Genomic DNA, 12,750 nt, shown 5'->3' with positions numbered 1-12,750 from the left:
CTGCCCTTCTACAAACACCAACAATTTGAACTACACTTGCAAAGCATCTGTCACACCAACAGATCCCTCTTTCTCAGTATTGCTTGGACCTGCTGGAAGCTAATTCCTAACTCAAAGAGGCCAACTTTGAATAACTTATGACCCCACCCCTGAAGCCTCAGCTTTCGGAAATGACACTGACAGTGGATCCACCATTCCTTGGTCACTCAGCAAACTGCCACCTTCCAGAAACCGTGGCTGTCTCACATACTGGCTTTCAATAAGGTGGGTTGCTTAGCAACCGCCAAGGAACTGGGAAGACAGAGGAAGGCACCTGGCAGAGCTATTTTATGGCCAAAGTGAGCTGTGCTATACGTGTGTGCTTGCACTCAACGTAACCAAATAAGAGATCACACCCGGCTATTTTTGCATCATGAAGAAAAATACTTGGCTCCTGCCCAGAAGGGCAATTACCTAAAGATCTTGGCAAGCCCCATGGTATGAGAAATGGTAACGGATACGGGGGTGAAAAAAAAATCACTGACCTTCATAAATACTGATGATATGAGGATGGTTGAGGGATGACATGATCTCAATCTCTCGTCTGATGTGAACCATGTCTTGTTCATCCTTAATTTTGTCCTTACGAATGGATTTTATAGCAACCTATAAAGTCAGGAAATGAAATGTTACTCAGAGAACTAAACAGATGCAAATCAGTCATTGGGAGAGTTTGGAAAATAAATACAGATGTTACATGTTGGCAGAACCGACAATAACCAAAACAAAGCTTTGAAATACCCCGTCACGTCTTTCATTTATAGCAAAAACACCCTTCTCCAGACAACAGAAAACATCAGGTTTTAACAGCCTGGGGTTTGGGATGGTGGGATTTTTTTGTTTTTTTGTTTTTTGGTTTTTTTTTTCATAAAGCAGGGGGCTGCTTCATGGGGCCAGATTCATTTACTCTAGGAATCCTGATCTTTTGAAAAAAGAAAAAAGGAGAGCTCAGTTTACAGGGTGTTGATGACTAAACATGGATAGGTGAAATTAGCATCACTCAGCCCCACCATGCAGCTGCCACAGCGATGGCTAGAAAAAGCTTTATTGCATGGTTTATCTCGAGACCAGCTCTTGGGTTCCGAGTCGCCGGCCTATGCTGTGCTGATGCCATTGCTCAGTAGCCAAATCCTCCCCACATCCCTCCTTTCACTAAGGTACCTTTGCTAGCACGTGATGTGACGGAAAGGCTCTGCTAGAGAAAAATCAGTCAAACAAGGAAGCAACAGCTAGATCCCCTGCTCAGCCCCAGTTGATTCCAAAAGCTCCATGCCAATGTCGTCTGCAAATCCAAACTGCAGAGAATTACCAGGGCCAAGGCACAGAGCAATTACTCAAAAGAAACACATAAATAAAAAGGCATTAAATGACAATGGGAATCTAATAAGGGAAAAATAGGCTTGCCAATGGATTCATCTCTGCTCATAAACAAGCTGGTTGGTAACTTAATTCGCCTTGGCTCTAAGGAGGGCAAAAACTCCTTTGGTGGGGGAGTTATCCACGAGTAACAAGGAAGCCTGCCAAGCAGTCTACTGCCAGCTCTGAAAGCCTGCTTAGTTCCCTCCAAACTGATCTCCTTGTGACCTCAGCTCTCACATTAGCACCCTTTCCTGGATGACAGGAAGTAAAAACCACCACTCTGGATTCCCAAGGCTTGAAGTGCTCTGGAGAAAAAAGTCCCTGTTATCAGCAGCCCAGGGCCACACCTCGACTATCACAGGGTCAAGCACAGGCGGCCCGGCAGGAATGCACTCCCATCTGTGAGCATCTGCAACTTCAGACTTGCACCAGATCCCCGTGCAGCACTATACATGGAAATGTTTCTAAACTACCATCTGTCCACCTATGACTCGACAAGAATTGGGAAGTTCTTCTTACTCTTGTTTTTGCTATCTGCTGATGAAATCAACTATCGGGTCCCTGTATTTCTCCTTCACAGAACCTTCCCCGCTTGTCATTAAATCCATATTGGCATCATTCCTTAACTCTACACCAGTGGGGCTCTTACTCACTGCTTCGTCTCCAGTGTGTCACGCAAGGCCTGGTGTGTGGCTGGCCTGAGAAAACATGGAGTGTGGGCAGGCAGGAAGGTAGATGGAGAGGAAAAGAGAAAAGGCAGGAAGGAAGGCGAGAGGGGAGGGGTCGATGGCACTGGGTGATATTGGCCAGACCAAGGAAGTGACAGTGGAATTGGAGCAAAAAGAACAGGAACCACTGCAGTCAAACCACACTGCCAAGCCAGGCACGTCAGGAAGATGACTTAAGACTTCTCTGGCATCCTACCTCCGTGGGCAACAGAGAAATAGAGAAGGCAGATAGGAAACACAGGACGCCCTGCTGTAAGCCCAGGGCCAGGCAGCATCCTCCCTCAGCCTGCGGGTGGACCACGTGGCCGGATGAAAGGAGGCTGCACAGAGATGAATGAGCTTCCGGACTCAAGGCCCCTTTTCAGGAGGGTGCCAGGCCCCCCAGCTACCCCAGGCCCTCATGACAACCCCATTCAGTACTCAGCAAGAAAAGCCTGCCTTTGCTTACGTCAAATGTAAAGATATGACTGGAAGGCTTTATTTCCTCTGAGTAGGGCCTACGATCCTGGGAGGCTGTTCTTAGAGGGAGCAGACAGTGAACACACACAGGCCGTGGAGGATGTGGGTGGCTCTTGGACCCACTCCTGCATTCCTCCATGAACCAAAGATGGGCAAGGGGAGAGACCACCCCTTTGATTATGCAGCCAGCTGAACTTGGCCTTGGCAAGGTCTTATTGTCAAGTGACAATAGAAATCAATTCTTTTCACCATCGAGGGCTCAGGAGAGGGTGGCAACATTCTTGGGGGGGTAAGAAAATAACCCACTTGTCAGTTCCCCCCCACAGTGGAGCAAGAGGCCAACGGTCCCATGGTGTATCTGCCAGGGGGCTGCTTGCAGCCCAGTCTGAATAGGAAAGTGCCCACATTCTAATAAAACCTCACTCGGCACTGAGGAAACTGAAAGGGCTCCACAAATGTTAATAACCATGGTGGTTGTCCTTCCACAAAAGCTTCCCTCTTCAGACAATGAATCTTCTATTGAAAATGTAAAAGAGGGCTCATTCTGTCCCCTATTTCAAAGGGGTGGTGGGAAGTCAGGAGGAGACAAATGCTAGAAATCACTTAGAACTGTGCAACTGTCAAAGCCAGAGGGAGACATTCAACTCCCAAGAGCGGTGAGATAGCTCGCCCAAGGTCACAGAGCCAATTACTGGCCAACCACGGGAACAATAAGCTAGAAATACCAGCAGGCATTCGTGAGGCACTTAATATGTAGTACAGACACCGTGCTAAGTGCTTTACATGCCGTGACCTTACGTCCTTATCACTCAAGCTTCAGCTCCATGGTCCCTTAGGGAGGCCCTCCCTGACCCCTCCAGCACATAAGGCCACTCCAGGCCTCATACTCTCTCTATACCGTTCCTGCACCATTTGAAATCATCCTGCTTCTTTGTCTGCTGCATATTCAGCCTGAGGCCAAGTCCAGTTCCCAGCATGTTTCCATAGGACCCAGAGAGCTGAGAATGGCTGTCACGTTTTTGAAGCGTTATTTTAAAAAAAGAATGAGTTCTACACATGCAACTCCTGTGATATAACACAGGGCCTCCTTTGTGAAGTTGCAGGAAGAACTGAGCTAGCACGCAGTGAAGCAGAGTGGCATGATGGTTAAGGACATGGCTGTGAGTCCTGGCTAACGCCACTCAGCAGCTGTGCCACCTTGGGCAGGTTGCATAACCTCCCTGTGCTCCAGTTTCCTCATCTGTCAAGTAGGGAAATACAGTACCTGCCTCACGGGTCCCAGGGAAGATTAAATGGCTTAGAACATGCCAGGCCCAGGATAAGTGCTCAATAAATGTCAGAATGTTTCACCCAGAGAGAATACCCCATAAATAGGGCTTTCCTTCCCTCCCTCCATCCTGGGAACACACTTGAGTTCCTCCTGATGGAGACCACATTTGTCCCCCAACGACATAAAGGGCAGGAGAATCTCTCTCCAGGGTCTAAATTGTACTCGCATCGGAAATGTCAGGAAACTCTGAGCAGCTGGGGCCCACATGAGCATTAGGGCTCCTGATTCTGAGACCAGACAGGAGGATGAACAAATGGAACTCCAAAAGCAACCTCAGGACCATTTTCCCCCTCCTGCCTCTGATGGTTGTCAGGTGAACAGGGGATCAAACGTTCCCACTTAGAAACAAAATTCTGACTCAAGATACCCACTTCAGCCTTTCTGGATTTTGACTGTTCGTTCATACACTGAATCCTTTAGAGCTCCCACCAGGTACTAATCACAGGGCCGGGATGGCATGATCCAACATGATCCTGCACCAGACATCAAGGTGGGGGCAGAAATGAGAGGACAAGGACAAGAAGCAAAAATTACACAAATAATTACATCCTTGCCCTTGTGGCCAAAGGCTACCAAAGAAACACACAGAGATGCCCAGTATCGTGGAGAAAACCTCCTCTCCAGTTTTCCTCAGCCCTCACCTACATCTACAAAGAAAGAGGGAAGGAAAGGACCCATCAGGAAGGGATTACCAAATGTCTGAAATCAGATACCCTCAAAAAAAAACAAAACGGGTCTAACTTGTTCTTGCACGAGTCAGAGAGGTTCCACTCTGCCTTCAAAATGACTGAAGCTGGGAACCCAGGTGTCTGAGCCCAGCATGCTGCACAGCCACTTCCATACGTGTTCCTAAGTCTAGACGGCACCGTGTGCCTTATAAAATGGTCTGCTTTTAAATAAGGCCACCCTATCGTTTAATGATTAAACCTTATGCAGCAGCAGGTCTGGCTGTGGATCTGCGAATTCTGCCCTGCGGTGCCTGCCTGTTTAAGAGGCAAATAGCCCAGCCAATTCCTACTCCTTGTGAAATATAAGAGGCCCAGCCTTCTCTTCTGTGGTGGTGGTTTTTCCTTTTGTGAATAATCACAAAAAAACACCTGCTCTGCAGCCTTCTGGGTGTCCTTTTCACAGTGTGAGTGCTGATAGCTCAGGGATCTGGGCAGGGTTATGGGGAACAAAGCAGTATGATGAAAGTGCACGCTTTTGCTGGCAGGGTGACCTCAAGCAAGCCTGAACCACACAGGTCTCAGTTTCCCCATCTGTAAAGTGGGGTCAACAAGTCCTAACTCTTGGACCGTTGTAAGGAGGGAAAACTATTACACGGTGACTATAACAAGGCCCGTCAAAGGGTCCTCGGCCACATTTAAGGGGGTGATGAGTCCACAGCACATCATCCCATAGGCCTCTCCCCCCGCCCCATTCCTTCCACACATGCTCCCTTTCCTGGCATTTACACAGAAGCAAGAGCAGGTTAAAATTAATATCCAGCCTTCATGCCTACACAGAGCGGGCCCTGCCTGGCCTGCTTTGGGGAGTGGGGGAAATTCCAGGCAGACTGTGTGTATGTGAGGATCCAACCAAGTGAATCACTGCCCTCTTCCCTCCACAGCCACCTCCCATGATACTCATTTATTGACATACGTCAGCCTGAAGAGAGGGTTCCAGAACAGTGAGTGCCTCTCAAAGGGGTCCTGAGTGTCTTGCCAAAATGAAGATTCTGAATCCAAAAGTCTCAGGTGGGGCCTGGGACTCTGGCTTTCTAGCAAGCTCCCAAGTGACGCCGAGGATGTCAGTCCAGGGACCATACTTTGAGCAGCAAGATCTTAGCGCTCTGTCTTTGGCCCTGACATACCAACATTTTTACAGCAGCAGCGATATTCTTAATAACAGTAGCAAATATGCATTATGTGTTAACCAGGTGCCAGTGGACCTTATCTCATTTACTCCTAACTACAACTCCATTGCACAGGGGCACCAAGAAGGTAAATACTGCCCAAAGTCACATAGCTTGTAAAAGATGGAGCCAGGACTTGAACCCAGGTGGGCTAAGCCTAGAGGCTACTGATTCTTGAGGCCACGGATTACAGTGGGAGGGACAGCAAACATGGCAGGTGACAGAATCTCTCAAAGGATCCCAAACAGTCTCCAAAGCCCAGTGCGACAGGCCTCCTCCCAGCAGATGAGTCATTTACAGGGTCATATGTGAGTCCCAGAAGGCAGGACTGGGGGACTGAGCAGCAGGGAAGAAACAGGGCCATAAACACAGCATTAGCATCACTTAGTGAGAACAAGTCTGCGTTCTAATCCCGGCTTTCAACAGGAGCTGGCAGCTTCCCCGCCATTCACAAGGTGTGATCTCACACCCCGCCACGTTCCACGGGAGCTGCAGGGCACTGAGTCAGAGGCGGCTCAGGGATCTTTTCTTAACCGATGGGCCCGGAGGCCACTTGCAGTGGGAATGGTTAGCCAAGTCAAGATGGAAGCCAGTGTAAGGGTTCCTGCTCTTGTCTGGTTGGTTGACAGTCAGAGTTCAAGCGAGGCAAGGCACAGCTCCAAATGGGCCCCACAGGTCTAAAGCTCCCCAGGACCACCAAAAGGCTTTCACTCAGAAAGGCTGTACCCGGCCACCACCACGGTGATGCCAGCCAGGAGACCGCCTTGCAGCCAAAGCCCCTAATCTGTTAAATGACCCCCAGCTCTTTGTGAGGAGTCTGGCCAACTCAGGACAACATTCTAGCAAGTTGCCGCGATGTAACGAGCCCCACAGGGACCCAAGCCAGCTCTGCCGTGAGGCCCGTGGGCCTCTTCCTCTCCAGCCTGCTGATTCTTGTCAATACAGGGGTGTTTTTTCAGACAGAAGCAGGTTGGAAGCCAGGAATTGTATCAACAGGCTCTGAGGAGAGGCACCTCGATGCCAGGAAGCACGGCATGCGTAAGAAAGAGCTTTTTCTTCAAAGAACAGCATCCTACCATCTTGTAAGAGGTTCAGAAAATACAATCCTGTTAACTCAGCTCTCAATCCTCAATTTCCCAAAACTCCCCGTGAAAGATGGTGTTTCCTCAGATGATACCAATTTTCTTTTCTCTTGCCATGTAAAAATGTGTTTTATTTCCAGAATTTAAATAGCAAATCAGATTTTTATTTGGGCCAGGGCCCGCTTCAGAGGACCTCAGAGAGGCCTGGGAAGTTGTTATCTACATGTACAGTCATTCCTTGTCCTGCACCCACGCCTCTTCAAGGGCTGAGTGAAGACTGTCATTACTGCCCATGGCGGTGCCACAGGGGAAGTGGAATTAATGACTAAGAAATCACAGGCAGATTTACATTCTCTGTACAGTAGTGCAGTTGTAAACAGGAGATAGTGGCCACAGCTGACCGGGCAAGAACCAAAAGAATGGGAAAGAAAGGGCCAATGGAAAGTTCATGCCAGTGGCCACAACAAAGCAAGCCGCAAACCCGCCCTGAGTGTGCAGTCAGACTCAAGGAGAGAGCACTTTGCCAAAGGCCGGTCAGTGTGCCACCTGCGTGAGATACCCTAGCTGGGGAGGAAGGGGGAATGCTGATTGTCAAAATGCAGATTCCAGGGCCCGCCCCAGAATCTTTTTTTACCACCTTCCCAGGTGATTCTGCTACACTCTGAAATTCGAGGACTGTCACCTGAAAGCAGAGTCAGTGTGGCTGTGATGGCACATATTCTGTAACTTAAATATTAGGCAGTCATACTAAATGCTAGGTGATTAATGAAAATTAATGAACTGCCCATCTATGAAGAGGGGAAATTAAAACAAACTACTTCCTTGAGGGGACCCAGTGACCTGGATAATCTGCACCTGGAAAACAAAAGGTTTGTTCCCAGGGGACATTTGGCTTGTCCTAGCCTGAGGCAGGCCCATGGATGCCTTGAGGTCACAGAAGCTGGCTGCTTATGGGTTACTCCACGCTCCGCAGGCAACCTGGGGCTCCCATGCCTGGTAAAAGTGAAGGTCTCTGGAAGAGGAGAGAAATAAGCTCTGGAGCCCACGTCCTGCCTGCACTGTGAGAGGGGGTCTGGGTGAGGCTGCAAGGAGCCTCCTCTTACCTGGATCCTTGAAATCTCTAATAGCCAATCCCAAGGCCCTTGACAGGAAAAGGCCGCTGGTAGCCCAAGAGATGCTACTCGGCCGGAGTCACAAAGACAGAAAATGCAAAGCTCGTTCAGCTGGGACTCGGATGGCCCAGCAAGGGTTTCTTTCTGGACTCTCACATTCTCGAAAGCCAGATGCAATACCTGCTCAGAAACCTAAAGTGCAAGCGCTTTTCCTCCAGGTTACAACCGTCCTGGGGAGAAAGGGGACAGACCAGGGGGCTGAGGCTGCTTGTAAGTTGGACGGCCTCAGGTGGCAGCATCTGGTCGCTCTGACGCTTGTTTATACCACAGCTTGGATAAGCTTAGGGTTGTGCAGCCTGATTTATCAACTTCCAAGCCCAGCCAAGCCCCAGCCAGAACTGCTCAGAAAGCCACCCTCAGCACCTTGGCGCTGGCTCCCCCGGCACGGGGAGGTACTCGGGCAAGCACGTCACAGCCTCAACGTCCTCGTCTGCAAATGAGGATGACAAGAGTAGCAACCCCACAAGGTCGCAGTGGGGATCACACAGACTGTGTATATGGGGAAGGGCGGAGAAGGCATCATCAGCATCACTGTCACCAGCAGATGTCAGAGCTGCAAGGACCCCAGAATGTCCTACGCCAACCTCCTCATCTTACAGATGTGGAAACCCAGTCCCAGAGAGGTTAAAGTGCAGGCCTGAGTTCATGAAGTTAACAGCAGCACTAGAATTGCAGCAGGAGTCCTGAGTCCCACTCCAGTCTGGGATGTGTTATACCCTGGGCAAGGATTTCTAACCAAATTCCAAACCACAGCTAGCAACAGGACTGAAAATGCTAGGGGGGAGGGGACAGTTAACACTTAACACGGAAGGCAGGCACCAGTGCAGCAAAGTCCCCAGAACTGTTGCATTATTAATAAACCAAGATGGGGAGTGACAGCTACTCCTAAGTGTGCTGGCAAATTAGGACCCGTTTCACAGCATGAATTATTTCATTTCCATCTAAGGCCAGGGAACTGTCTTTACACAGACACTCTGGGGACACTGTTTTTCAGTCCAATTCAGTCCAAACCTTATTCCAATATCTGAAACCTGATTTGATATCACACGTGAATAGGAACACCCAGGAGGTTCTTATCCCTTTGTTTCTTAATTCACTGAAAACATTGCTTTTAAATATTAACTTCAGGCTGCCACTGAATCACTGACCTTGAGAACAATGAATAAGGGACACAAAAGCACTAAGAAACAAAATTAGTTTTCCAAAGGGAAAGGAAATCAGTCAACTGAGTTCAGTTGATGCAGGTGAGCAGAACAAAGGAAAGACAAAGTTTTTAATTTCTTAAGATGTAAAATACATATAACACGCACAAAAATTTAAGGGCATTGCTTTAAATTTTATTTCACATTTTTACCGTGGGTGATTTTATAGATAAGAGAAAGAAAATTCTTCAAAAGTTACTTTTACGCTGACAGAATCCCTTTCAGTCAGGAAACTGATTAATAGCCATTAAGGTGTGCACAGACACACCAGACGGGGAAGGGACAATAGCCCGGGCTGCATTCCCGCTGAGGTCTCATCCATCATCTCCTCACAAGCAGCAGCTTCTCCCTTCCAGGGGAAGCTTTCATTGTCCATTACCCAGAGAATTAACAGGCTGGTCCCTGTTCCTCAGCCCCTCTGCACAATTCATCTGGATGCTTGTCAGCCCACTAATGACCTCCCCACAAACCTGCCAGGGACACTGTCACAGCAGCACCTCTGGCTACAAATGCACAGCCCCCACCCAGCAGTGACAGCCTGACCCTCAAGGAGCATGTCAGTCCTGGGAGGGAAGTTCCTGCCACCCCATCAGGCAGGTTGCCTCCATGAGCCTTACCTAACACCTGTCATGAGGAGATTGGGGCTGGGGTCTGTGGTCATTACTGGGACCCAAGGAGCAGGCTGGGTGCGTTCGTGCCCCTGGACGTTTGTGTCTGCCATTTTCTCAGCCAGGAGCCCTCCACACCCTACTGTTTGCAACTAACGTCCCCAGCCGACCACCTCCTCTGCATCCAACCCCTGCAATGAGCCCCCTTATCGCACACATAGGTCCTCTTTCATAACCTCCTTGCCGTTTCTTAGAGGCTTCCTTCACTCAGAGACCATTTCTGCTTTGTTCACTGCAGCATCTCCAGTGCCTAGCAGGTGACTGATGTTTTGTACATGCCAAAAAGCTGTTGCTGAAATGGACCCCAAGTACTAAAAAGGACCTTTATAAGACCAGAAAACAATAATAGGACATCTTATTCCACCTAACCTGAGCCCCAGCCACCCCTGCCACTGAGTCTTCTTTTAACTTGCTAATCTCTCAAGCAATGAATCTCTACTTGTCCCCAAATCACTAAGCCTGAACTTGCTTATCTTTAAAATGGTGTCATAACAGCGCCCACCACAGAAGGGCCAGGAGATCGTTCACGACAAGAGTTATCATAATAATGACCAGTTATCAAGCCCTTACTCTGGGCCAGGCACTGGGCACCATCCTGTTAAACCTCTCAACTGCTCACTCATTAAATTCTTGCTAAAACATTCTTATTTCTGCTTTCTCAGTGAATTTAAACTGAGTCTGAGGAGGTTAAGTAACTGGCCCTAGGGCACACAGCTAATGAGTAGCAGAGCTGGGTCTCGCTAAACCCAAAGACTCTGAAGCTCTGGACCAACCCTGACAAAGCGAGTAGCACAGTGCCTGGCATTTGGTGGATGTCTGATTAGGAGGGGAAAAAAAAGCTGAATCAGAATCTCTAGAGATCCAGGCCCCACCAAAGCCATACTGCCTCGTCCCCACCCTAAGTTTTTTTTGTTTAAGTCACTCCCATCTTCAAAAGCCCATCCACTGGCATTCCTTGCTGCTATCTGTGGGGTCAGCCAGTGCAGTTAGCCAAACAACAGAATAGGGCGGGAGGGTCTGGGAAGCATATCCCTAAAATGATAGGAAATCTGCTCTGCATAAAGTGCTGATCTGGGTCCTGCAGAACACGGACCTACCCTTCAAGTTGCTTACAATCCCACTGGAGAGGGCAGTGGACAGGCGGGCTCCTCCCTGCCCTGTACCCATGCACACTTCTACTAGTTAGGAGCACCCTGACTCTGCTCCGGGCACCACGCCTTCCCCACTGATGCAGTTTTACAGGGACTGTCAGTCAAGGTACTTCACCTTCCCTATGCCAATGGGTAGACGCATGACCTAGAGCTTAGCCAAGGAGATGTTCTTTCTAGGACTCTGAGATGCCCCCCAGCAAAGTGGTCTTTTGTGAGATCGCAGACAAAAACTGCTGAGAAGTCCTTCTGTGTATCACTCTCCCACTTCCACCCCTGAGACTCACTCACGCTCCTAAGACTAGAATTGAGCCCCACTTTGCTCAGAGTATTAATCTTCCCATCCCTGACAAGAGCCAGGAGAGAGTCTCCCCTGTCACTATTGTTTTTCCATTTTTTTCCTTCCAGTTTTATTGAGATATAATTGACATACAGCACTGTACACTTCGGGGGGATAGGGGAGGTAATTAGGTTGTATTTTTTTTTTTTTTAATGAAGGCACTGGGGATTGAACCTCGTGCTTGCTGGGCACATGCTCTGTCACTGAGCTATGCCCTCCCCTTCCCTGTCCCTTTTGCCCACTCACATCATGTGCCTTCCACTCTGTCATCTCCTCCATGAGATGGGCCTATGACTATTTCACTTGACTGGTACTAGTCGAAACACCATGTCAGGACCCACCCAGATGTAATTTTTACAATAATTTCCCTCCACACACCAACAAAGCCATAGTAAATTATTGTGGAGTGTTGTCCTTTTTTTCTGGCTGATTGGGGGTTCAGTCAGCTCATTCTGACCTATCTTGCAAGAAAGATACAGGAAGTCTAGCTATATTCTCTGCCAAATAATGTTTGCACCTGTAAAATATTTACCTGTTGTTATAAACTGAATTGTGTCCCCCTCCAAATTCACATGTTCAAGCCCTAACCTCCAATGTGACTGTATTTGGAGACAGGGCCTTTAATGAGGTCACTAAGGTTAAATGAGGTCAAAAGGGTAGAGAGTCCTGATCCAACACGACTGGCGTCCTTAGAGGAAGAGCCATCAGGAGCCTGTGCTCACTGAGGAAAGGCCATGTGAGGACATAGGGAGAAGCTGCAGCCAGGAAGGGAGGTCTCGCCAGAAACCAACCCTCCCAGCACCTGATCTTGGACTTCCAGCCTCCAGGGCTGTGAGAAAATTAATTTTTGCTGTTTCAGCCCCAGGCAGTGGTACTGTTATGGCAGCCTGAGCACAGTAACACACCTGTCATCGTTCACCCACCCAAACGACAGTCAGCACATAATCTAACAAGGGAAGGAGTCATCCATGGTCAATACCAAGGCACAGCAAGCAGAGACAGGAACCCAAACAGGCTCACTCACCCATGTCCCCCAACATCTAGGAAAGAGTCTGGTACCATAGCAGACATTCAATAAGTATTTGTTGAGCTGAATTGAATCAAACATGATGAATCTCAAGAGTCGTAATTTTTATAAGAATGCTCACCCATCCACCCACTGCCACCAACCTGGGCCAGTATCAACAGGCTGTTGAAGTCAGATTCCCGATTCCACTCTGGCCCACACTGATGGCGTACTTGCAGGTGAGACCACGGACCCATGGTTGCAATACCATCGTGTGGATATGACTCCCTACCGCGTATACAATGCCATCCCACTTTATTTTA

General features: G+C 48.7%; 1 protein-coding gene across 3 annotated transcripts in view; it reads right to left on the bottom strand.

Moving 5' to 3' along the window:
- NUAK1 (NUAK family kinase 1) overlaps nucleotides 1-12,750 on the bottom strand; it is a 67,686-nt gene that overhangs the window by 35,548 nt on the left and 19,388 nt on the right. For all 3 annotated transcript variants that reach the window (XM_045506951.2, XM_074375141.1, XM_074375142.1), the window contains one exon: nucleotides 525-645. In XM_045506951.2, the coding sequence (XP_045362907.2) occupies nucleotides 525-645 (121 nt within the window). Of the gene's footprint in view, nucleotides 1-524; nucleotides 646-12,750 lie in introns of those variants that run through there.

The sequence above is a fragment of the Camelus bactrianus genome, chromosome 12 (assembly GCF_048773025.1).
Source record: "Camelus bactrianus isolate YW-2024 breed Bactrian camel chromosome 12, ASM4877302v1, whole genome shotgun sequence".
Taxonomy (NCBI): Eukaryota; Metazoa; Chordata; class Mammalia; order Artiodactyla; family Camelidae; genus Camelus; species Camelus bactrianus.
Note: the sequence above shows the minus strand (reverse complement) of the source record. Positions and strands in the feature narration are given on the sequence as shown.